The 26,832-nt window shown below is 38.0% G+C and overlaps 1 protein-coding gene across 1 annotated transcript; it reads right to left on the bottom strand.

The window, feature by feature from the left end:
- Positions 1-1,517: 1,517 nt before the first annotated feature.
- On the bottom strand, positions 1,518-26,807 carry LOC106141840 (uncharacterized). Its single transcript, XM_060946921.1, has 26 exons — positions 26,694-26,807; positions 25,728-25,913; positions 25,006-25,134; positions 23,960-24,089; positions 22,172-22,383; positions 20,703-20,835; positions 19,807-19,943; positions 18,094-18,238; positions 17,588-17,745; positions 16,782-16,829; positions 15,437-15,822; positions 14,843-15,055; positions 14,160-14,451; positions 13,581-13,832; positions 12,248-12,591; positions 10,549-10,822; positions 9,492-9,662; positions 8,736-8,849; positions 7,787-7,827; positions 6,822-6,936; positions 6,069-6,280; positions 5,027-5,136; positions 4,247-4,297; positions 3,485-3,611; positions 2,080-2,240; positions 1,518-1,642 (listed from the first exon to the last, which is right to left on the bottom strand). Exons 1-26 carry the CDS (start codon positions 26,805-26,807, stop codon positions 1,518-1,520), a joined length of 4,380 nt encoding a protein of 1,459 aa, XP_060802904.1.
- Between the last annotated feature and the right edge of the window lie 25 nt (positions 26,808-26,832).

Genomic DNA, 26,832 nt, shown 5'->3' with positions numbered 1-26,832 from the left:
ATTTTGCTTTCAAATTCCAAGACAATATGTAAGTACCAGTAATCATAGAGACGTAGTTGTCATATTCTTTTTATTTTATTGGTGCCGGTAACCACACGGCACTAAGAGATAGGCTTTTAAACTTAGATTCTTCTTTTAAGGTGACGGGCTAGCAACCTGTCACTATTTGAATCTCAATTCTTAAGTCAAACAGCTGAACGTGGCCTTTCAGTCTTTAGAAGACTGTTGGCTTTGTCTACCCGCAAGGGATATAGACGTGACCATATGTATGTATGTATGTTCTTCTTTTAGGCGATGGGCTAGCAACCTGTCACTATTTGAATCTCAATTCTATCATTAAGCCAAGCAGCTGAACGTGGCCTTTCATTATTTTGAAGACTGTTGGCTCTGCCTACCCAGCAAAGGATATAGACGTGACCATATATATGTATTTTCTTCTTTTAGGCGATGGGCTAGCAACCTGTCACTATTTGAATCTCAATTCTATCATTAAGTCAAACAGCTGAACGTGGCCTTTCAGTCTTTAGAAGACTGTTGGTTCTGAATACTCGCAATGTTGGGACAATTTAGATGATATCCTTACTATCAGCCCATGGGACTAATGAATCAGATGTGATATGCATCTCACGATGGGCCAATTCAGTGGGACTTGGGAGATAGACGGGAATATAAATTAATATAAAAATATATATATAAACACTAGCTGTACCCGCGACTTTGTCCGCGTGGAATAGTTATTTTGGGCATAATTGAAGTCCTAAAGGATGAATAATATACCCCGTTTTTCTCGCATTTTCCATTATTTCGTCGCTTTTTATAGTTGAAACGTGATGTTATATAGCTTAAAACCTTCTTCGATAAATGGTCTATTCAACACAAAAAGAATATTTCAATTCGTACCAGTAGTTTCTGATATTAGGGCGTTCAAACAAACAAACAAACTCTTTAGCTTTATAATGTTAGTATAGATAAAGTTCTTTTTTATTTTGCGGCTCAAATAGTAAAATTAAAAACACGTCTCTAATATGTAACTAGGTATAATATTAACATTTAAAACTAACAATCAACTTAAAAATAAATGTTTTCTTAGGCCAAACAAAAATTAAACTTCTTATACCTAAACAAAATCCGTACTATCCAAACAAATTTTGAATTGCGATAAAACCTGTATTCTTTTGCAGGTGGTGCAAAATTCTTGGCTTTTTGAATGTTGCATTTCATTTCGCTGCTTGTTATAGGTGATGCTTTTTCGTCACTTTTTTGTAGGTAAATGGCGCTAAATTCGTCGTTATTTTTTGTTGATGACGCTAAATTCACACGGGCGGGGTAAAAGCTTAAAAAAGCTTTTTCAAAGTAAAAGTTGCACATAAAGATAATACTTTCATATATTTTCATTGTTATTTCTTAAGTTTTAGCATAAAGCCAAATAGCTGAACGTGGCCATTCAGTCTTTTCAAGACTGTTGGCTCTGTCTACCCCGCAAGGGATATAGACGTGACCATATGTATGTATGTATGTTATTTCTTAACTTTAGCCTCAGCCTTCTTTTTGTTAGCAGAAAGAGTTCTTGTTAGTGTTTCTTGGGCTATAGCCGCATCTCGTGCGTACATAACGTCAGCCAACTCAGGGTTCCAGTGGGAATCTGTTGATTATATATATATATATATATATAAATTTTAATTAACATTTGTGCCGTGTGGTTCCCGGCACCAATACAATAAAAAGAAAAAGGACCACTCCATCTCTTTCCCGTGGATGCCGTAAAGGGTGTCGACTAAGTGATAGGTTTATAAACTTGGGATTCTTCTTTTAGGCGATGTGTTTGCAACCTGTCACTATTTGAATCTCAATTCTATCATTAAGCCGTACAGCTGAACGTGGCCTATCACTCTTTTCTAGACTGTTGACTTTGTCTACCCTGCAAGGATACAGTCGTGACTATATGTGTGTTAATACACACATACATATAATACACACATATAGTCACGTCCCACTCAGCATCACTATCAGATTCTCCATTATCCACAAGGTTATTCGTCAAATTCCATAACAAATTTGAAATATCAAATCACCACTTACCCACAAAAAGTGTCTCCAGCAACCGGGCCCTCTGCCTCTGACGTCCAAGCATGCGCAACTCGTTGTACAGTTGTAGTTCGCGCATGCGCTCTAGAGCCACATCGAGGCGAGCGTGACGATCCTGCTTGGCAGCTTCGGCCATGTCCGGCGTCACCACCACGCTGGAAATTCGAATAGAATAGAATAATATATACGGGACAAATTACACTGATTGAGTAAGCCACGAAGTCAGTTCGAGACTTGTGTTACGAGATACTAACTCAACGATACTATATTTTATACATACATATGGCCACGTCTATATCCCTTGCGGGGTAGACAGAGCCAACAGTCTTGAAAAGACTGAATGGCCACGTTCAGCTATTTGGCTTAATGATAGAACCGAGATTCAAATAGTGACTATATTTTATAATGAATACTTATATAGATAAACATCCAAGACCCGGGGCCGATCAGAAAAAGTTCGTTCCTCATCATGCCCTGGCCGGGATTCGAACCCGGGACCTCCGGTGTCACAGACAAGCGTACTACCGCTGCGCCACAGAGGCCGTCAAAAATAGAATAGAATAGATTTATTTTCAAAATTGGATCACAAGCTATCACTTATTGACGTCACATCATTTAAATCTAATTATAACTACATACTACCGCTTCCAAAGCGCATGTGTAGAAGAAGCAAACTACACTGCAGCATTTTTATCGGACGTCAATTTACAAATATACCTAGATCTCTTAAATCGAAATCGTGGACGAATGCACATTGTCTACATTAAAAACAAACATGAATGAATGTAGAACTAATTATAATATCAATACGAATATTTCGTCAAATAAATAAAGATATAGATAAAAGAAAATATGTACACACTGTAGGTATAAATTATGTCAACACCATGTCAAAAATGCACAAGCCTTTAAGAGGCCATTAGGTCAGGCTCGGGCCACACATGTTTATCATTAATTTTTCATAAATCATTAAATTCGAGATAACATACATACATATAGTCACGTCTATATCCCTTGCGGAGTAGACAGAGCCAACAGTCTTGAAAAGACTGACAGGCAACGTTCAGCTTTTTGGCTCGATGATAGAATTGAGATTCAAATAGTGACAGGTTGCTAGCCCATCGCCTAAAATAAGAATCCCAAGTTTATAAGCCTATCCCTTAGTCGCTTTTTACGACATCCATGGGAACGAGATGGAGTGGTCATATTATTTTTTTATATTGGTGCTGGGATGGCACAGCACTAGACGAGATTATATGTATGAATGAATGTCTTTCGATGCTTTAAAAGTTTTCGAACTTGGCTCATGAACGACTGTATATAAGACTGATCAATATTTATTTTTTTACACAGGCAAGAACTTAAATCTAGATAAAAATTTAATTTTGATTCCACGTACCTTTCTTCTTCGTTTAGTTCTTTCGTACATAGAGGTAAAAAGTACAATGGTATGAATTTATCCCTCAATTGTTCAGGCAGGGTTAAGTATTTAGCCTCTTCTTCCGACTCAACTGACATTTCTATCACTGAAAATAAATAAATAATAAATAAATAAATATATACGGGACAAATTACACTGATTGACTTAGCCCCGAAGTAAGTTCGAAACTTGTGTTAAGAGATACTAACTCAACGATACTATATTTTATAATAAATACTTATATAGATAAACATCCAAGACCCAGGCCAATCAGAAAAAGTTCTTTTCTAATCATGCCCTGACCGGTATTCGAACCCGGGACCTCCGGTGTAATAGACAAGCGTACTACCGCTGCGCTACAAAGGCCGTCAAAATGATTAAAAAGGCGATTCGTTAATTTGGTCTAGGTATTAGGTACACTTGTGTATCTTCAGTCAATATTTTCAGTCTTATCTACCTAAATGGTCGTTTATTAATAAATTCGTTAAACTTTTAAAGAATTGATGAAGATTGCCAATAGTTTACCTATTTTTTTTTTCAGCATTATAAGTTTAATTAGAAATCTTATGCTTTAGGTAGATAAGTTTCATTTTCCTTCGCTACGAATTAGGTAATTTTATAGCGTACAAAATGGAGTCCAGTCGTTACTTTTGTTCAAAATGGTACTGATGCATTTTTGTTGCTTTTATTATTAATTTTCATAATAACACGCTACAATTTTTTTACTAAATAAGTACTTACTGCCACTCTCTGTTACAGGGCTGGGTCCTTGAAGAGTTTGCTGTTGTTCTTCTAAAAAATAAAAAATAAACTTGGATGGAAAAAAAATAATAAAAATAATATACTTGGATGACTGTATATAAGGAAATTACTTCCATACAACATAAACTAGGTACATATATCATGCTATGTATGTAAATGCCAAAGGTGAGTTTGTTTGTTACTTCTTGAACCGATCTGTAGAAATTTCACATACATATAGTGTGGGGTACGGATAAAGACATATATATACCTTTCATCCCGTTAAAAACTGTAGTTACCGCGGGAATAAAAATAAAACCTGTATTCTTTTGTCTCGGGTAAACGCTAGTATATATGTATATATATGTTATATATAAAATTCTCGTGTCACAATGTTTGTCTCCGTACTCCTCCGAAACGGCTTTACCGATTTTAACCAAATTTTGCATGCATATTCAGTAGGTCTGAGAATCGGCTAACATCTATTTTTCACACCCCTAAGTGTTAAGGGCTGTCCACATTTAATTTTATTTTTAACTATAAATTACTTAAAAATTATTTATATGGCAAAACAACGATTGCCGGGACAGCTAGTATACATACATATATATACGGTGAGCGCAATACTTAAGAACAAGCATATTATATTTGCAAATGTCTCAATATTGTTTTCCTAAGCGCAACTAACTTTCAACGTTAGCTTTTAATGCATGTATGTTATGAGGTCCGGGAAAGAGGCGTGAATTTATGTATATATGTATGTATGTAATGAGTTCTTACGTTTCTCTTCTTCCTCACCAAGTTGTTCATCGTTCACTTCTTCCATTACGTGCACGCTTTCAGTGGGCGGCGGGGGCAGGGCCTCAAGGAAATGAGCACGGAATTCTTTTCTAAAAACACAATCGTTCAATTTAAGTTTTTTTCTTCTTAGAGTGCCTCTTAGAAAACATTTTGTAAAAACTTTTGTTATCACTTTGCAAAAGTTACAAACTTACATTTAAACATTTCTCACATTGTCACCAGACGCATGACTGACACTCTTACTGTGCAAAGAATCTCTCTCATCATCATCATCATCATCTTTCGTTCATTGGAGGTCAATTGCTGCTTTAACATTGTGACCATCATGATGATGGTCAGACTTTCCCTGATTGCCCTGGGTCTTGAATGTTTATCTATTTACGTATTTATGATTCAATTAAATATCGTGCCGTGTGGTTCCCGGCATTAATAGAAAAAATAATAGGACCACTTTCCCGTGGATGTCGTAAAAGGCGACCAAGGGATAGGCTTATAAACTTTAGATCTTCCTTTAGGCGACAGGCTAACCACCTGTCACTATTTGAATCTCAATGCTAACATCAAGCCATACAGCTGAACGTGGCCTATCAGTATTTTCAAGACTGTCGGCTCTGTCTACTACGCAAGGGATATAGACGTGAATAAATTTATGTACGTACGTACGTTACGTAAGTAGAAGTGGTCCAGAATAAAAACATACCTACATAAAATCACGCCCCTTACCCGGAGGGGTAGGCAGAGACTACCTCTCTCCACTTGCCACGATCTCTGCATACTACCTTCGCTTCATCCACATTCATAACTCTCTTCACGCAAGCTCGGCGGTTTCGGATACCTACTTTTGATCTGACCCTTTACCAGGACGTCGATAATTTGATCAAGATACGTTCGTCTAGGTCTTCCCACTCCGACCTTTCCCTCTACACTCTCCTTGTATATCTGCTTAGTCAACTTTTGACTTACTTTTGACCTGACCCTTTACCAGGACAGGACAGAAATTTTGAAAAAAGAAAAACAAAACCTGATTTGAGCTCCTCTGATATTACGACCGGGTTCCCTGGCGTCCCATTCCTTGATCGTCGCAGCGAACAGCAGGTCCCTCTCATCGTCTCGCTTGCACAGAGCACCGAGCGCGGATGAGTACGCGCATTCCAACTCTGTGTACGCGTCGTCGGGTTGAGGTTGGTATATCGACGGCGGCGGCGCGGATTTATCTTTGGCTGACGACGACGGCTGTATTTAAGATTTAACAGGTATTGGATTCTTTTTTTTAAATATTTCTTACAGTATTAAATGTTTGTATTTTTTTTAAGGTTAGTATTTTTTTTCTTTCCTGCCAGTAAGTAAGTTATTAGATTAATTTTAAATATGTAGAATTGTGCCGAGTGCTTCCCGGCACCAATTAAAAATAAAGAATAGGACCACTCCATCTCGTTTCCATGGATGTCGACTAAGGGATAGGCTTATAAACTTCGGATTCTCCTTTTAGGCGATGGGCTAGCAACCTGTCACTATTTGAATCTCAATTCTACCATTAAGCCTTTCTTTTTTAATTACCTACTCCTTACAGTAGATACTAATACAGTAAGGCGTTATAAAATAAAAACATACAAACATCTGAATGTAAGATTAGTTTTTTTTCTTTCCTGCCAGTAAAAGTTTTTTTTTTTTAATGTGAAGAATTAAGAATGAATATCTGTGTAACTGTTTGTCAACGTGGAATTTTATCATCGCGAAGTTGTAACTATAATAGTGTTTAAGACCAAACCCAAACCTTCTCTTTAACAGGCTTCTTTGGAGCTGTTTCTACTTTTTCCACGGAGTTTCGCACTTCATCGACTCTCTTCCATTGAGGCAGTGTGAGAGGCCATCCACTAGGTGCTATGACCCTGAATATTTGTGATTAAAGTTACATACATACATATAATCACGTCTATATCCCTTGAGGGGTAGACGTAGCCAACAGTCTTGAAAAGAGTGATAGGCCACGTTCTGCTGTTTGGCTTAACTATAGATTCAAATAGTGAAAGGTTGCTAGCCCATCGCCTAAAAGAAGATTCCCAAGTTTATAAGCCTTAAGCCTTAGTCGCCTTTTACGAAATCCATGGGAACGAGATGGAGTGGTCCTATTCTTTTTTTTTATTGGTGCCGGGAACCACACGGCGTTAAATTTAAATTGATTTCTTCGCATCAAAGTTAGTTTGCAATATAAAAATCATATCGTGGTCTTAGGCCACTCTCCACAGAGGTAAGCACTTACGTATAGAAAAAGACGTGAGTATTGAATAAAAATAAAAAAGAATATGTAACACTTAGACATAAAAGTAATCACTGATTTACTTGTTGTTACAACCCAGTTACCAAAAACTTGAGGATTTTTAACGCAACACTTCATTTTGCCTATCATTAAGCATTATCTATACTCTATACTAATATTATAAAGCTGAAGAGTTAGTTTGTTTATTTGTTTGAACGCGCTAATCTCAGGAACTACTGGTTCGAATTAAAAAAATATTTTTGTGTTGAACAGACCAATTATCGAGGAACACTTTATGCTATATAACATCACGCTTCAACTATAAGAAGCGAAGAAATAATGGAAAATGTGAAAAAAAAACGGGGATCGTTATTCCTCCTTGAGGGCTTCAATGATGCCCATAATAACTATTCCACGCGGACGAAGTCGCGGGCATAGCTAGTTTTCAATAAAAACAGTATAGTTATTTGAAAAATACTTACTCAATCGTATACACTTTCGGATCAGGTGTACTCGTTTTGAACTAGAGGTAACAAAAAAGAAAGATTAATTTTGACAGCTAAACTCATGTCATTCATACATACATAAAATCACGCCTTTTTCCCGGAGGGGTAGGCAGAGACTACCTCTTTCCACTTGCCACGATCTCTGCATACTTCCTTCGCTTCATCCACATTCATAACTCTGTTCATGCAAGCTCGGCAGTTTCGGGTACTTTTGACCTGACTCTTTACCAGGACGTCCTTAATTTGATCAAGATACGTTCGTCTAGGTCTTCCCACTCCGACCTTTCCCTTTAAGTTCATGAGTTTAAAGGGAAAGCATTTTTTCAAAGTTGAAAAGCACGTAATTCAGGAGAGGATAAAGCAGATCTCTGAAACTTTGTACTGAAACTTCTTTGGTGCCGTGTGGTTCCCGGCACCAATAGAAAAAAAGAATAGGAACCACTCCATCTCATCCCCACGGATGTCATAAGAGGCGACTAAGGGATGAGTTTATAAACTTGGGATTCTCGTTTTAGGCGATGGGCTAGCAAACTGTCACTTTTTGAACCTCTATCATAAAGCTAAACAGCTGAACGTGGCCTACCAGTCTCTTCAAGACTTTTGGCTCTGTCTACACCGCAAGGGATATAGATTTTGTAAATTGTGAAACAAAAGAAAGGCACTATCTTCGTGATTTGCCCAGTATTAATTCTAGACAGAGTGATAGTTACTCGATTTTATATCTGTAAAGATGATTCATGAACATAAATGATGGAATGGTTCTATTTCAAAGTGCTGGGAACCAAATGACACTCTATGCGAAAGTACATACATACATAAAATCACGCCTCTTTCCCGGAGTGGTAGGCAGAGACTACATCTTTCCACTAGCCGCGATCTCTGCATACTTCCATACTAATTCATATATGTATATGCGATGGTTAACCTTAAAATAATGACTTACCTTGCTAAGAGATCGACTTTTTGCCGAACTAGGCTTAATAACTTTGACTCCTTTTATTGAACGAGCGCTCAACATCGTCGGTTTTTCTACTGAACTCTGGTAAAGAAATATTTTGATAGTAAATACATAAATAAATAAAATAAATACTTATATACGGGACAAATTACACAGATTGAGTTAGCCTCGAAGTAAATTCGAAACTTGTGTTACGAAATACTAACTCAACGATACTATATTTTATAATAAATACTTATATAGATCAACATCCAAAACCCAGGCCAATCAGAGAAAGTTCGTTTGTCATCATGCCCTGGCCGGGATTCGAACCCGGGACCTCCGGTGACTCAGACAAGCGCACCACCGCTGCGCCACAGGGGCCGCTAATAAGTAAGTACAAATTCTATATGTTTTAATGGACATTCTTTATAATGATTTGGTCAACATCTTTAGTCATTTACAGAAATTTCTGGCATAGTTTTGTACTTCTCTGTTCAAATACACTTCTTATAAAATTATTTATTATCAGTTACTGGGTCTTGGATGTTAATCTATATAATTATTCATTCCAAAAATAGTATCGTTGAGTTACCATCTCGTAACACATCACAATCTGTGTATGTAATATGCCCCGTTTATATTTATCTATTTCAATTGTATTTAATTTATCTAAATAAAAATTAATCATTATAAAATCTACACAATTTTGTTCTATCAGTTTATTTATGTACGAAAAATCACCTGCAAATTCGCTTGTGAGTATGATTTGATCTTTTTCAGCGGCGCCGTACTATGCGACCGATAAGGTGTCAGCCTTATATACGGCCAGTTCAACTCTCCTTTGCCGGAACATCGGGCAATTTCTTCAGCAATCCCGTCTTTGGTAGTTCGTAACACTGCTTCTAATTCCAGCTGAAGACATAATGATTTATTCTTCAACTATCTATATAAAAGCTCGTGACTTTCACACATATTTGTATCGTTTTCTCTCGTTCAAAAGTACCAAAAAGGGAGAGTACACCAAAAAAGGGATAGATGGAACATGCTAATGCCAAATTTTTGCATTCCACGTTAATAGGTCGAATAAACTCTATAACTTATTAAGAGGTAAACCGAAAATATCTGCGCAAGACTCGTCGGGAATGATATGCGCGATAATAGATTCAAAAATAGGGATGATGACTAGGTCTTAAAACATTATTTATTAGTGCATAACATGATAGAATACACGTAATTAATTCCGTTATGTGAATTTTTAGTTATAATGTTGACACCCTATATGTTTTATATTCATTCAAAGTACGATGGGAAAGTCCAATCAAAAAATTCAAAATTATTTATAATAACTGTGCCAGGAGTGAATAAACAAAAATATGGAATAACTTTCATTAAGACATCATATCCATAAACGCAATAATTAAGGTAGCTGCCATACAAATAAAGTTCATGACGCGAACAAGAAACTCAGTTGTGACGTCACACTTGAGTAGCGTTTTGTACGGGGCGTTTTGGACTCGTCCAAATAATGTGTTATGTTACCTCGTATATCTCGGGTAGTTTATTGTTTATTGATGCCATTATTTGACCAATGTTTTAGTTGTTGTGAAACTAAATAAACACTTGAAACAAAAAAAAAATGTCATCATGCCTAATGCACTGGATTCCTAAGATTGTAATGTGGAGCGAAAAAATTAAAATCGCTACACGGGCCTGGAATGACTAAATTATAAAATCAAATGCGAAAAACACAGTGTACGAAGTAAACGAAAACTATGATAGACTTGTTAAAACATCACACCTCAGACGAAGTAGCGGCAGCTCTGAAGCTGACAGTCTCATGTTTGGTCACAGATATTTGGACACCACCCAATATGTTTCGTCTATTCGGTATAAAGATCTCATCAACGTGCAATTTGGTGGCATGTTGGAGAGGAATTTCGTTGCATTTCTCAGTATCATTGTCGCAGACGTGGAAAGCACCTTCAGTGGAACACAGCACTGTTAATTGCCAGTGGACGTCGGAGTTGGCGCCTGCTGGACTCGTGAGAGCTCCGTGGCCCAGCACAGAGTATCTGCGACATATTGAATGTGCTATTAGTTAAGAATAGTAATGAATAAATAGTTCTTCGCGCTTTGGAAGCGGTAGTTGTTATAATTAGATTTAAGTGATGTGACGTCAATAAGTGATAGATACCTTGTATCCAATTTTGAAAATAAATCTATTCTATTCTAATACATACATTTTATTTTATATTTACTGCGCCAATCGCCTTTCTATTTTAATTTCCTCCCACCCTAAGGTTGACTGGAAAAGATTGCTTTAGCGATAAGTCCGCCTTTGTACCTCTTTACCTTGTGTGTTTTTTTTCTGTTTTTCTTTTTCTTATGGTGCAATAAAGAGTCTGTATATCTATCTATCGATACATACATACATATAGTCACGTCTATATCCCTTGCGGGGTAGACAGAGCCAACAGTCTTGAAGAGACTGATAGGCCACGTTCAGCTATTTGGCTTAATGATAGAATTGAGATTCAAATAGTGACAGGATGCTAGCCCATCGCCAAAACAAGAATCCCAAGTTTATAAGCCTATCCCTCAGCCGCCTTTTACGACATACATGGGAAAGAGATGGAGTGGTCCTGTTCTTTTTTGTATTAGTGCCGGGAACCACACCGCATTAAGTTAAGAATTTTTATTTTCATTTATGCTTTCGTAGGTATAAATATTAGAATTTTAGTAAATAAGATAAATTTGTCGGTAAAAAATGTAAATGTTTCTAAACTTAAAATTATAGGACACAATTAAATTATTGATAGTAAAAGTAAACATTATTAATTTGCTTTAAAGTCATGCCTGTAACGAATAAAGCTATGATGAAAAATAAAGACAAAAATCGCCATTATCAATTTCAGATTGAACCTTCAACTATAGGGCAGATAAAAATAAATAAATATATACAGGACAAATTACACAGATTGAGTTAGCCTCGAAGTAAGTTCGAGACTTGTGTTACGAGATACTTAACAACTCAACGATACTATATTTTATAATAAAGACTTACATAGATAAACATCCAAGACCCAGGCCAGTCAGAAAATGGTCTTTACTCATCATGCCCTGGTCAGGATTCGAACCTAGGACCTCCGGTGTCACAGACAAGCGAACTACCGCTGCGGCACAGAGGCCGTCAGAAGAAATTAAGAAGATGTGTGGACAATTTAACACAATTGTTGCAAGACACTCATTGATCCCTTACGTCTTTTAAATCCTACTAATATTATAAATGCGAAAGTTTGCGAGTATGTCAGTATGGATATTTGTAACTCTTTCACGCAAGAACTACTGAACCTATTACGATGAAATTTTATTCTACAGGTAGCTGAAGACCCAGAAAAACATATATGCTACTTTTTATCCCGAAATTCCTATGGGATTGATTCCACACGGACGAAGTCGCGGGCGGCCTCTAGTCCAATATAATAGAATCAACTCACCCAAACATATTAGGTTTGACATCAAACGTTATGTGAGAATTGTAGACTTGCGGCAATTGAGTTCCCGTGTCATTGTCATACACAGCCAAGGTGTTCTGCTGCAGGGAGCTGCCAACATCAAAGTGTACCTTCACTGGCGAATGACAGTAGAAAGTTCCAGTGAAAAATGGTACCCATACGGTTTTAGGCGATACGTGAGTAACACCGCTGTGCTGATTCAAACTGTACACTCCACTCAGCGCAGACGCAACAGAGTAAGCGTATTTAGCTCCAGGGTACATGGAAAAGAATTGGTTCATGACGTCCGATAAAGACTCGAGGTTACCGAATGCGTTGTCTAGTATCTGAAAAGGATATGTATTTTTAAGGATGCATACATACATACATATGTAAGGAAATACCTTTGAATTCCTTTCTTTAATAGTTCAAATTTGAGCGCTTTACTATTATTGTTATGTTGATTTGATAGATGGCGCTTGTGGTTAGAAAAATAATATAAGATGATATTGTAAACACAAGATGGCGTCAGATTTACAATAATAAAAAGGTGAATTAAAGATTGTGTTAAGTAGTAAAAAGATCGGCAAAGTAACTTTAAATGTCGTTTCTTTGTTTTACAGAGCAACACGTAGTTTAATTTGTCGAGAGTTCTCACAGAATTGACTAAATTGTCTTATACATATACAGGTAATCACGACTATATCTCTTTCAGAGTAGACAGAGCTAACAGTCTTGAAACGACTGATAGGCCACGTTCAGCTGTTTGGCTTGAAGATAGAATTGAGATTCAAAAGGTTGCTAGCCCAACATCAAAAAGAAGAATATCAAGCTTATAAGCCTATCCATTAGTCGCCTTTTATGACATCCATGGGAAAGAGATGCAGCTTTTCTTTTAGTGCCGGAAACCACACGGCATATTTTAAGGCTGTGATGATTGAAATTGAATTTTGTCATAACTACTTAAATGCTCAGCACAGAAAAAATATTTGCGTTTGCGATTTGAAAAAAAATTATGCAATTTAACCAAAAAAAGTCCTAAGAAACACAATTTTAAAATAGGTATGCAAAACGCGCCAAATTTGGTCAGGCCAATAGTTACATTCACTGAATTTCGCTGCTGCAAGTCTACAATTGTAACCATAATAACAACAGCGTTATATATTGTATGCTACAGTAATAATAATAATTAAAATGTATTGCTTCTCTATCGCATTGGTGCAAACTGTAAAGATAGAATTAAGCTTCTGAAATAAATAAATAAAAATAAAAAAAATAAAATAATCACATACATAACAAAGTTAAGTAAGAACCAAGACTTATCGCATACACTAACAATTCTCAAAACATCAGGAGAAATCATTGGCGTGGTATTCAAACACATCCTGGCCCAGGTGCCTCTCCAATGGGCCTGTAACACTGTGGCAGCCTCGTGCCTTCTTATGACCTTATCTCGTTCCTCCTTCAGGACTCCACAAGGGAGTTCCTCTGTAGCCAGTTCGCAAACTTGGGAAGTGACAGGCGGTTGTGGTGGCAGAAGAAGCTTTTCCATTGTTTCTGCATCCACTAATGATTGGACTTCCGGTGACTGATAATAATATAATAAATTGCCATAAGAATAGTGTTAAGTCAAGTATTGTTAATGTGTTTTCATGCAGAGCAGAATAGAACAACTCATTGGGATATCACAGAGGACTTTATGACTGAATAATTTTTGTCAGGGACATTAACAGTTAAACGTTGCCTTTTTAGGTTTAATTTAAGTGATGTAATGTAAAATTTTATGATACCTTTTTGAAAAAATTGCCACAACAAACCGTTTAAATAGTTTTCTTTACTGGGCAGACAACATTTGTAACAACCGAAAAGAAAATGAATACTTACACGTACTTGACCTCTAAAATGTTTATAATACCTGTTCTTCCATTTCTTCCACTTGTTCATCTTCCTCCATCTCGGGCATTAGACAGTCACACGGATCCAAATCAACGATTTCTCTCAAAGACCTTGTCGGTTTTGGTTTCGGTGGAAATCCAAAGTCGGGATCACAAAAATATCTCCTTAGAACATTGCAAACTGCTTGAAACTCTGGATGTGACAGTTTCTTGATGAGATGAGCTTGCAATGCCTGGCGGAACATCCAGTGAAGGAGATACTTCTCGTAACCTACCACTTCAGGGTCCCATGGCAGATCCGGTTGGTATGATCTGAGATATAATTATGTTTCACTGACATAATACAAAAATCGCTAATTAAATTTAAAAATTATATCAAAATGCTTGAATTTCTTCAACTCAAGTGACACAATCAAAAAAACAATTTGATTCGTAATGCAATTTCTTCAACGTGCAAATTTACAAGTTTCTCAAGACCTGATGATATACACATTGGTATTTTTAAGGTTCAAACACTAGGAACCTATGATACGCCTATTTCTTTGTTTATAATTGAATCAAAGGCTTTTGTTACTCTCTCTTCACACACACATAACAATCCCAAGACTTAAAGCCTACGTTTATCCAGCTGCCAACGGTGCAATGAAGATTCACAGATTTCGTTCAGTGCTACTTAGAAAACCAATTATTTTTATTGTCTTACCTATAGAAATCCCTATCAGCGCTTGCCATATCCGTGTTAGATCTAGCACCTCGCACCCAAGTTACGAATGCTGTTGAAAGGTTGGTGAGAAACTTAGCTGCCCATGGACATTCTCTGACTGTAGCACATTGGATCAAATCTCGGGGTCCCAATAGAAGTGCAGATTCACTGATCAGCATCATATGCCAGTTTGTACGAGAATGGACCCAGATTCTAAAAAATGAAATTTTTAGATTAAGTAAACGAAATAAATCTCTGTTTCTATTGTCTATTATCGCAGTGATCCAAGGCTACCAGCTGATGGATCGAAAGCTAGTGATATGAGCGGAATGTGAAATACATCATAAAACCCCTTTAAAGCGATATCTGTCAAAGAATTTTGTATTATTTGCGACTGAGACATTGTGTTCCATCAAAATATACCATTTTACCGTCATGTAGTCTACTACTGAATCTGAAACTAAACTCATAACGTTGGCGAAACATTTGTGGGTGGGTAAAGATGCTGTTGATCAAACAAATATCGATCAAACATTTCAGAATTCATTACTAGATATAAAATAATTAGTTTCTTTTTCTAAATACAGTAACAACCTGCAAAAATGTCTTCCAGGATGGAACTCCACTTCGACAGTATCATAACCCCTAGTCTGAATGAAACCTTTGGCTTTAGGCAAATCACAATCTTTGAACCACTCGAATTCCTCCAACACCATATAACCTGGCTCTATATAATCTTCGTTAGGTATACCGCAGTTCAGCAGAATTCTTGGGTGCAGTATGCTTAGTGATATCCTCAGTAAATTGTCATCGGGACTGTCGATTTGGAGGTAAAGGGGTTCACATTTTGGGGCTGGGACGTCGATCGCTCTATTGGGAGGTGCTTTCGTGATCCTGACCGGTGGACTGCTGGCTGATGACGTGAACTCGTACATTGAAGGGTAGAATAGAATGTCGAGACCTTTCACTAGGAGTTGGAGCTGCGAAAGTTTGGAAGAATAATTAATAACCTTTTTTGTTTTAACGCGGTTCAAGAACCACACAAAAAATTGAGAGTACTTAGATAAAATGTTTTATTTAAAGGTGAATTCACAAAGGATTGATACACTGTATTGATATTTTTTCTTTTTTATGCAATAGACCTATCGCCTTAATGAAAAATTGGGAATTATAATTTACTAGCAAGCTGCACTTATCTGAATCTCATTTTACCATTTCAAGCCATACAACCGATCGTGACCTTTCATGCTTGTTGACTCTCTCTACTCCATAAAGGGTATTTAGATATGATTATACGTTTGTACGTATATCAAATAAGAACACCATTTATTATTGATGGTGTTGACAACGCTTTGGGAACGGCCTTAAACTTAGTTTTAAGTAAACCGAAAGATATGTCAATTATTTAATGATGTTTGAAATGTTCTATTATAATGAACAAAATTTAGAATTTAAAATATATGTAAGACGACTGGGATCAGTATACCTATATAGGAACTACTGCCTGAAAGCTTCAGTTATCCATGATGCTTCTTATTCACATTCATACATAAAATCACGCCACTTTCCCAGAGGGGTAGGCAGAGACTATCTCTTTCCACTTGCCACGATCTCTGTATACTTCCTTCGCTTCATCCCCATTCATAACTCTCTTCATGCAAGCTCGGCGGATTCGGGTACTTTTCTTATTTACCTAAGTAATAATATATATAATCAAAATAACCTCTTTATATGGAATCCATTCTCTCATTTCTTCTTTTATCTGCATTGTGACAGGCCCTGTCTGTGACTTATCAGGTCCATCCTTCGCTTTATTTTTAACCTTAAAAGAACAATATGACATTGTTTTTTTTTTATAACGACTTAATCATGGATAGTGTTAAAAAAGTAAAGTGAAATGCCAAGAACGTTTACAAAATAAGTTAAAAAAAAGAATTACCTCATTCGGGTCAGCTCTCTCGTGGAGTTGTCTAAAAGCAAACGTTATCTATGTAAAGAAAAAAAGTAATGTTAAAAAATATATGAAAAAATTAAAAAATACATGAAAAAAACATTGTAATAGACATAAAAAAAATGGAAAAAGAACAGGCGTTTAAGAAATGCTTTCAAAAAAATATTTTTTGGTACAATGACAATTGGACCATTAAGCCAAACAGCTGAACGTGGCCTATCAGTATTTTCAAGACTGTTGGCTCTGTCTACCCCGCAAGGGTTCTAGACGTGATAACATGTCAGCTATTTGGCTTAATGATATAATTGAGATTCAGATATTGACAGGTTGCTAGCCCATCGCCTAACTAAGAATCCCAAGTTTGTAAGCCTATCCCTTAGTACCTACAAAATATACTAGCCCTACTAATATACTAAGCCTTAGTATAATATTTTGTAGGTATATATTTGACAAAGTTTATGAATGGTCGCTGCCTGCTTGTTGCTTGTTGCCACCTACCAGTTTTAGAATATACAAATACTTGCCATAGTGCAGTGTGGTTACCGGCACCAAAATAAAAAAGGAACAAGACCACTTGCATCTCTTTTCAATGGATGTCGTAATAGGCGACTAAGGGATAGGCTTATAAACTTGCGATTCCACTTTTAGGCGATGCGCTAGCAACCTGTCACTATTTGAATCACAATTCTATCATTAAGCCAAGCGGCTCGGCGTGGCTTTTCAATCTTTTGGTGACTGTTGGCTCTGTCTACCCCGCAAGGGTATATACGTGTATATATGTTATAAATACTTGCCGATTCAGTACTGCCGACATCCAACAGATGAGGAGCGTGAGACAGCTTCAACAATCCGTTCACTTTCAGATACCTTGTCCTTGGACACTCGTACGCATCATACAGACCATGACTTCTCGCCCAGTCCACCCATCGATACTGCTTCCACGGTGACACCTCTGTAAATAAATACATACGTGCATACACACGGTCACGTCTATATCCCTTGCGGGGTAGACAGAGCCAACAGTCTTGAAAGGACTGAAGGGCCACGTTCAGCTATTTGGCTTAGTGATAGAATTGAGATTCAAATAGTGACAGGTTGCTAGCCCATCGCCTAAAAGAAGAATCCCAAGTTTATAAGCCTATCCCTTAGTCGCCTTTTACGACATCCATGGCAAAGAGAAGGAGTGGTCGTATTATTTTTTTAAGTATTGATGCAGGAAACTACACGGTTCTAATCACTACAAAGTCTTATTACATTTAAATAGAAAACAAACAAGGAATTAAGAACATTATATACCTACCGGGTTCTGGAAGTGGTTTCTTGATGGGCAAATCCCTAGCCATTGATATAAGTAGATCCATTTCGTGCGCAGGAGTGATTCCGGGCAGATGATAAGGCTGCAAGTTCTTGGTGTCTTCCAGCAGTATTGACGCCATTGATCCACGCTAAAAAATAATGTTATGAGAGCGATAATCGGAGAAAAATTAAAGTTATGAGAAGATGTATGCGGCTTTGTATTAAACGGTTAACATTAACATTATATCAGGGAAATAACACACAATAGTCACGTTTACATCCCTTGCGGGGTGTACAGAGCCAACAGTCTTGAAAAGTCTGAAAGGCCAAGTTCAGCTGTATGACGGAATGGAGATTCAAAAAGTAACAGGTTGCTAACCTATCGGTTGCAAGAGGAATCTCAAGTTTATGGGCCAATCCCTTAGTTGCCTTTTTCGACATCCATGGAAAAGGCGGCTGACGATATAAGTTACGCTTTGCGTAGCCATACATGCTTATAACCATCAGTCTTGAAAAAACTGATAGGCCAGGATTAGCTGCTTGGCTTAATGACAGAATTGAGATTCAAATAGTTACAGATTGCTAGCCCATCACCTAAAAGAAGAATCCCGAGTTCAAAAGTCCTATCCCTTAGTCGCCTTTTACTACATCCATGGGAATGAGACTCCTGGTTGGTGTCCTATTCTTTTTTTTTTTATTAATGGTGCCGGGAACCACACGGCACCATGCGTAGCCAAGCCATGCTTACTCTAACAATCCTGTGAGATGAGTTTAGACAGTTGCCAGGCCAAAAGTCAGTTTTCATGATATTCCCAGGAACACACACAGTTATAAATAAATAATAAATATATACAGGACAAATTACACTGATTGAGTTAGCCTCGAAGCAAGTTCGAGACTCGTGTTACGAGATACTAACTCAACGATACTATATTTTGTAATAAATAAATACTTATATAGATAAACATCCAAGACCCAGGCCAATCAGAGAAAGTTCGTTTCTCATCATGCCCTGGCCGGGAGATTCGAACCCGGGAACCCCGGTGTCACAGACAAGCGCACTACCGCTGCGCCACATAGGCCGCCATAACTATGACTAACATAACTTATGACCAGAGATCGGAATAGGTAGATTGAATTGGGGTCAATGAACTGAAACGTATATATTAATATGGACATGCCTTGCGGGATTTGTAAATTATTTAGTATTTTTCCGGAATTTTTACAAATGGGATGAAGAATATATTAGTGGTAGCCGTTTTCCCCCGAATTCGTTCACGTAAGTTGTAGTCCTATGTTACCCGCGGACAATGTTGTTTACTGTAAGTGTAAGTACTGAAATGGAATCCCGGAAAAGAGGCTTATCCATGTTATAATGCTTTCTATGGTAATTCATGATGCAAGTACATAAAATCAATCTACCTATATCTGGTTATGACTAACGTGGTCATTTTTTTTTGCGTCAGAGCGGGACGCTTACCGAATTATGTACATAATAAAACAGTTAAAATATTTTGCCTGTACATTTAGTATTTTTGACTGACTGTTCTCGTCAGCGAGATTTGAGTGCAATGTTGATATAAAATAAGTATAAAAATTTGGTTTGTTTGCTAAAACGGGACATTTTTGCGCTTGCCGGGGACAGCGGGACAGACAGCCTGAAAGCGGGACAATCCCGCCGAAAGCGGGACGTATGGTCACTTTAGTTATGACTCACCTTGACCACAGCGCTGTCCTTATTAGTTGGTTTCTTGGTACTCTTGGACTTGACCGTGCTGGCCATGGTGTCGTCGTCATCATCCCACGAGAACATGGGCACTTCTGACGTGATGAGTTCCCATAGACCCTCGGCGTCTATTTAGTTGTACAAAACAAAATAGTACAAAATCTGCAGCAATTAATTTTTTTTTTGTGTAAAAAATCTTATTTTAATAGACCAGCTTTGCTTTAACCCGCAGCGCTGGACCAAAGCTTCGCCCGCGTGAAGGTATTTACTACTATCTACAATAAAGCAACGAATTGAACGCCACTCACAAAAACGACGAATTTAGCTACAAAGGCAAACCTTCGCAAATCCGATCCCATCCTAAGGTTTTACCGGTATGAAAGGTAACCAATGTCCTTTTTACACATACGCTAAATTTCATTAAAATCGGTTCAGTAAATAACGCGTGAATAGGCAACAAACAAACTTACTTTCGCATTTATAATATAAGTTGGACACTGGAAACAAAAGCTGTGAAAAAATATTACAAAAGTTATTTAGCCAAGAGCGAGCGTGGCCTTCCAGTATTATCGGCTCTATCTGCTCAGTAAAGAATAGAGACGTAATTATATGAACGTGTGGGATAAAACTCCTCAGGGAACAACAACAGTGTGGCTCAAGAGAGGTCCAGGACGTTGCCTCTGTCTACCCCGCAAGGGATATAGGCGTCATAATATGTATGTATGTAACTGGACCCGTTAAAATGTCGCTACCTCAGCTGTCATTATAAATTTCGTAATTATATGTATAAGAAACCTAATAGTTCCTGCTTGAATCGAAAGAAAGACTGTATGTATAAGAAACCTAATAGTTCCTGCTTGAATCGAAAGAAAGACTGTCAAACTCACCAAGCCCTCTATAAACCATGTGCAAAGACCCTGTCAAGGCGTGAAGTACGCTGAATTCAGACATTGGCTCGTCTTCAGCATTATCTGTTCCTTCGTCGGAATTCATATCAGGCGCCGCCAGTTTCAGAAGCGCCTGTGGAAATTTTAATAGCAATTACCACTTGCAGATACTTTCTATTTATAAAATAGTGGCGCTAGATGTACAACAAGTATAATTTACAAGTTTACATTCGGATGATTTATTCTCATATAGATTTTAAATGGCGGTGTCGGCAGTCGAATCGGTAAGGTGACCGGTTAAAATCCGTAATGCGCAAAAAGGTACAGGTTCAATTTCCACCTCGGCCATGTACGGCCTTAATGAGAATGAGCCACGTTCAGCTTTATGACAGAAATGAGATTTCAAATAGAGACAGGTTGCTAGCCAAACGCCTAAAATAAGAATCCCAAGTTTATAAGCTTATTCCTTAGTCGCCTCTTACGACATCCATGGGAAATGAAATGGAGTGGTCCTATTCTTTATTATATTGGAGCAGGGTACCGCACGGCAAATAAAATTCTATTGAGCCATCAATCCAGTTGAAAGTGATCCCTCAATCTTTCCGAAATTTTTGTAGGTAGTATTTTTGTCTAGACAAACTTTGTCTAGACAAAGAGCAACATCTTTGAAAATTCCATCTTGATCTATACTAATATTATAAAGCTGAGGAGTTAGTTTGTCTGTACGCGCTAATCTCAGGAACTACTGGTTCGAATTGAAAAATTTCTTCTTTTTGCGTTAAATAGACCGTTTATCGAGGAAGGCTTAAGGCTATATAACATCACGCTGCAACTATGGGGAGCAAAGAAATAATGGAAAATGTGAAAAAACAAACGGGGAGAATTATTCATCCTTGAGCGCTTCAATGATGATCTAAATAACTTTTCCACGCGGGCACAGCTAGTAACTTATAAAGCCACCGCATCAATATTACCCCCCCCCTTTAAAACTGACAGCAGACCGCAACACCCAATTACTAAGGTAATAACTGAGAGAATCTCCAATTTATTCCGCAATAAACGACGTTTAGTTATTCCGAAGTGCCCTTCCTCATTCACCGAGGAGGCTGTAAAGAATTACTGTTGTGTAAAACTTGTGGAGATTGCTCGTTAACTTTATTGAAAGACTTTCGGCGTGGATTTAGTTTTATTTTATATATGTGTAGATATATAATTATTATATCTTAACATCTGGTTAAAATGGTTGGTTTTGCCGTGTGGTTCACGGCACTGTTAAAAAAAGAATAGGACCACTCCATCTCTTTTCCATGGATGTCGTAAAAGGCGACTAAGAGATAGGCTTCTAAACATGGGATTCGTCTTTTAGGCGATGGGCTAGCAACCTGTCACTATTTGAATCTCAATTCTATCATTAAGCCAAATAGCTGAACGTATAGGATAAAAAAGTGATACATTTATCAATTACCTACCTTACAAAGCAACAAGGGCCACAAATGAACGTATTGCGAAGTAACAGTCGTTATTATTTGCTTCTGCGCAGGTCCAGCTTTTTGGACAGGCGTGTGGATGATGAGGGGTGAGAACGGCAGGAGGGGGGAGTCTATGGCGTCCACCGGTACCTGGTCGCTGACCCAGACGCAGCGCCAGGCTCCAAGGTGGAACAGTCTTACGAGGTAACAGCCTGGATGTAGAAAATAATGATGGTAAATGGTTCATTGTTTTCACTTATATATATTTGTATATTGACGTCCGATGAAAATGCTGCAGTGTAGTTTGTTCCGCCGCTTTTTCTACACATGCGCTTTGGAAGCGGTAGTAGTTATAATTAGATTTAAGTGATGTGACGTCAATAAGTGATACCTTGTATCCAATTTTGAAAATAAATCTATTCTATTCTATATATCTACACTAGCTGACCCGCGCAACTTCGTTTGCGTGTATCCCGCTACTTCGACAAATACAGTCAACGCACCAACACATATTGGATACTAATTTTCAATTCACAATAACTTCTCTTTCCCTTAACCGCGTTTAAAATATTAAAATGTTAGGGATGTTAGGGATATGTCTAAATAACACACTGTAAACTGCAAAAATAATCTAAATTAAATGCTCGTGATGATGAACTTACTTATTTTGATAAGGATATATGTATTATTGGTTATATCACCAGTTAAACATCACCCAACGAATTAAATGCTTTTTTAATACAGAAAAGTAGTTTTTGTGACTTAAATAAAAAAGCTGGATATATGTCATCGCGGACTTTTTTGTAGAACTAATAAAGACCAATGTTTTTGCTATACATTGTTCTTACTTGTATCCAACGGTATAAGCGGCGCACGCACAAATGCAATCCACAATTAGATTTTTTTCTGACTTCTTGGACATAAATCGCTATAACTCAGCTAATATAGTTTCAATGTATTTCAATTATATATAAAAACCTGTCGGAGAAAATACTCTTTCTATTAGTGAAAACCGCATCAAAATCCGTTGCGTAGTTTTAAAGTTTTATGCATACGAAGGGACTACAGACAAAATGGGCGACTTTGTTTTATACTATGTAGTGATATATATAGTCACTTCCATATCCCTTGCAGGGTAGGCAGTCTTGAAAGGCTAATAGGCCACGTTCAGCTATTAGGCTTGATGATAGAATTGAGATGCAAATAGAGACAGGTAGCTAGCCCATCGTCTAAAAGAAGAATCCCAAGTTTATAAGCCTATCCCTAAGTCACCTTACGACATCTATTGGTAAGAGAAGGAGTGATCCTTTTCTTTTTTATTGGTGCCGTTGACCACACGGCACTTGTGGCACATACATATTACGTCTATATACCTAGCGAGGTAGATAGAGCCAACAGTTTTGAAAAGTCCGAAAGACCACGTTCAGCTATACGGCTTTATAACGGAATTGAGATTCAAATAGTGACAGGCCAAGTCATAAAATAAATCTTGACAGTTGCCTTCCGCTAGTGCCGTGTGGTTCCCGAATCTGAAACTGTTTCTCCGACAATACTACGAACATTAGGACGAAATAATTTTTCATCTTCAGGTTTCCATATTCGAATCAGTCGTCGGCAGAATGGTCTTCTTTCTAACCGACTCCAAAAAAGGAGATTCTCAATTCGACCTCTTTTTCTTCTGCCGACTACTGGTTCAAAAAGAACGGCAAGGAGTTTGTCCTCTATACATTAGTTCCAAGCAAGTTTAACACTACTCCAAAGGGGCTTAACAATTGGAAATCATGATACCATTCTTGGAGAGTCCTGGTCTATGCTGTTGACCACCACCAGGTTTAATGCCAGGGGAGTAGACGTGGTAGCGAGCTCGCCAGCCTTCAGGCTGAAGGGTGCACGCGAAATTCTCCCATTGATGCTCAATCTGTGATTCCATATAATAAGTCACGTCTAAATCCCTTGCGGAGTAGACAGTGCCAACAGTCTTGTAAAGACTGATAGGCCACATTCAGCTGTTTGGCATAATGATAGAAATGAGATTCAAATAGTGACAGGTTGCTGGCCCATCGCCAACAAGAGGAATCCTAAGTTTACAAGCTGGTAATATCCCTTAGTCACCTTTTACGACATCCGTGAAAGAAATATATGGTAGGGTTCCGTTCTAAAGTGCCGAAAACCACACGGAAACCTCTAACTCTCCACATCCAAGTTTGTCGTTTCAAGCAAGTTACGATCTATACTTAAAGAGGAACATGTTATATTTGAACTGTTGATTAAAATTAAGTGACATCATGATCATCAGAGATCGAAATAAGTAGATTGATTTTATGTACTTGCATCATGAATTACCATAGAAAGCATAACCATGGATAAGCCTCTTTTCCGGGATTCCATTTCAGTACTTACACTTACAGTAAACTACATTGTCCGCGGGTAACATAGAACTACAATTTACGTGAACGAAGTCGGGGGAAAACGGCTACCACTTCATCTTCATCCCACATGTTAAAATTCCGAAAAAAATCTTAATAATTTACAAATCCCGCAATCCCGGACGGAGGCATGTCCATATTAATATACTAGAGGCCGCCCGCGACTTCGTCCGCATGGAATCCCTATCAATCCCGCGGGAACTCTGGGATAAAAAGTAGCCTATGTGTTATTCTGGGTCTTCAGCTACCTACATACCAAATTTCATGGTAATCGGTTCAGTAGTTTTTGCGTGAAAGAGTAACAAACATCCATACAAACTTTCGCCTTTATAATAGTAGTAGGATATGTTTCAGTTCATTGACCCCAATTCAATCAACCTATTCCGATCTTTAATCATCATACGTTACCACAAAACCCTCAAGCCTCTCCAGCATAAAACACGCTGACATAACCCGCCTGCAGAATGATGAGCGCAGCAAAACCTGGGCATGACTCAATTGTATCTCTATTGGTGACATCTTGCCTCCGTCGTTACTCTCCTGTGATAGAATACATACATATAATCACGTCTATATCCCTTGCGGGGTAGACAGAGCCAACAGTCCTGAGCGGACTGATAGGCCACGTTCAGCTATTTGGCTTTAAGATAGAATTGAGATTCGAATAGTGACAATAAGTTGCTAGCCTATCGCCTAAAAAAAAGAATCTCAAGTTTGTAAGCCTATCCCTTAGTCGCCTTTTACGACATCCATGGGAAAGAGATGGTGTGGTCCTATTCTTTTTTGTAATGGTGCCGGAAACCACACGGCAAATAAGAATAACTTTATGAAATACTATCTACAATTTATATTATTAAACAAATGACTAATATCCTAATTCCTTTCGTTTACGGTATGAAAATAATGTAACTTACGATCGGAAGACGCCTGACTCCCATATCACAGGGAAACCTTTAATGGGGTCCAGCACAACAAACTTTTGTAAACTCATACTGAATAAACGATATTTGTATTTGTATATTTGTATTAGCTGCGCCCGCGACTTCGTCCGCGTAGAATAGTTATTTTTCCCCGTTTTTTTTTTCACATATTCCATTATTTCTTTGCTCCTTATAGCTGTTGCAGCTTACCTCAAAAATAACGACCTCCGCATCCCACCTGTCCAAGGCCAAGTCTTCAGCTCGTATCCACCCGTGCAGATACTGTCTCACAGACCTTGGCAGCGGTTGCGTCTGGTCGTCCACCCAGGCCGCTTCGGAAGACGCTTTAGTTGCGGTCTTGCTGAGCAGCATAGCGGCTCTCATTGCTGCTGGACCCTGGATTAATAAATTTACATACATATAATCACGTTCATATCGCTAACGGGGTAGACAGAGCTTACAGTTTCGAAAAGACCAATAGGCCACGTTCAGCTGTTTGGTTTAATGATAGAATTGAGATTCAAATAGTGACAGGTTGCTAGCCCATCGCCTATAAGAAGAATCCCAAGTTTATAAGCCTATCCCTTAGTCGCCTTTTACGACATCCATGGGAAAGAGATGGAGTGATCCTATTCTTTTTTCTATTGGTGCCGGGAACCACACGGCATATAAATAAACATAACAGACTAATTATAGAGATTGGGTTAGCTTTAAAGGAAGTTATGAAATCAATATCTACTTCTATATCATGGAGCACAAGTTGTAACTTTTACCATAACCTTGACCCAAAATAAGTTGTGAGTATTTATTTATACCATATTATCACGTCCATATCCCTAGTAGGCTAGACAGAGCCAATAGTCTTGAAGACCTGTAGCGGGAGCGATGATTAAGCTCGACCGCCACCAAAGGGAAGATCTTCCGCTAGGCTAGGTGTTATGCCTAGGGAAACGCGGCTCCGACGATGTTCAGTCAGAGGTTGTATATACTATACATATTGCTCCAATCCGTGAAATCTTTGCTTGCGCGATTCAGGTTTTTCGCTGTTTATGTCTGATAGCGTCGCATGTCTATTTTTTATTTTTGTGACTTGTGGCGTATAGATTTCGCCACAACTTAATGAAAGAATAAGAGATTCTAGCGAAGCGATGCACGCTGCAAAAGCTAGTTACTTACCATTCCCCACAAATCTGGATGCAGTTCATTATCCCTGAACTCTCTGAAGGGACACTCGTTAGGGTCCACTTCGAACACAATTGCGCTTTTAGCCGCATCAATCTTTTTGGTCATTTTACATTCACTATTGTTTACTAAA

The sequence above is a fragment of the Amyelois transitella genome, chromosome 12 (genome assembly GCF_032362555.1).
Source record: "Amyelois transitella isolate CPQ chromosome 12, ilAmyTran1.1, whole genome shotgun sequence".
NCBI classification, from domain to species: domain Eukaryota; kingdom Metazoa; phylum Arthropoda; class Insecta; order Lepidoptera; family Pyralidae; genus Amyelois; species Amyelois transitella.
Note: the sequence above shows the minus strand (reverse complement) of the source record. Positions and strands in the feature narration are given on the sequence as shown.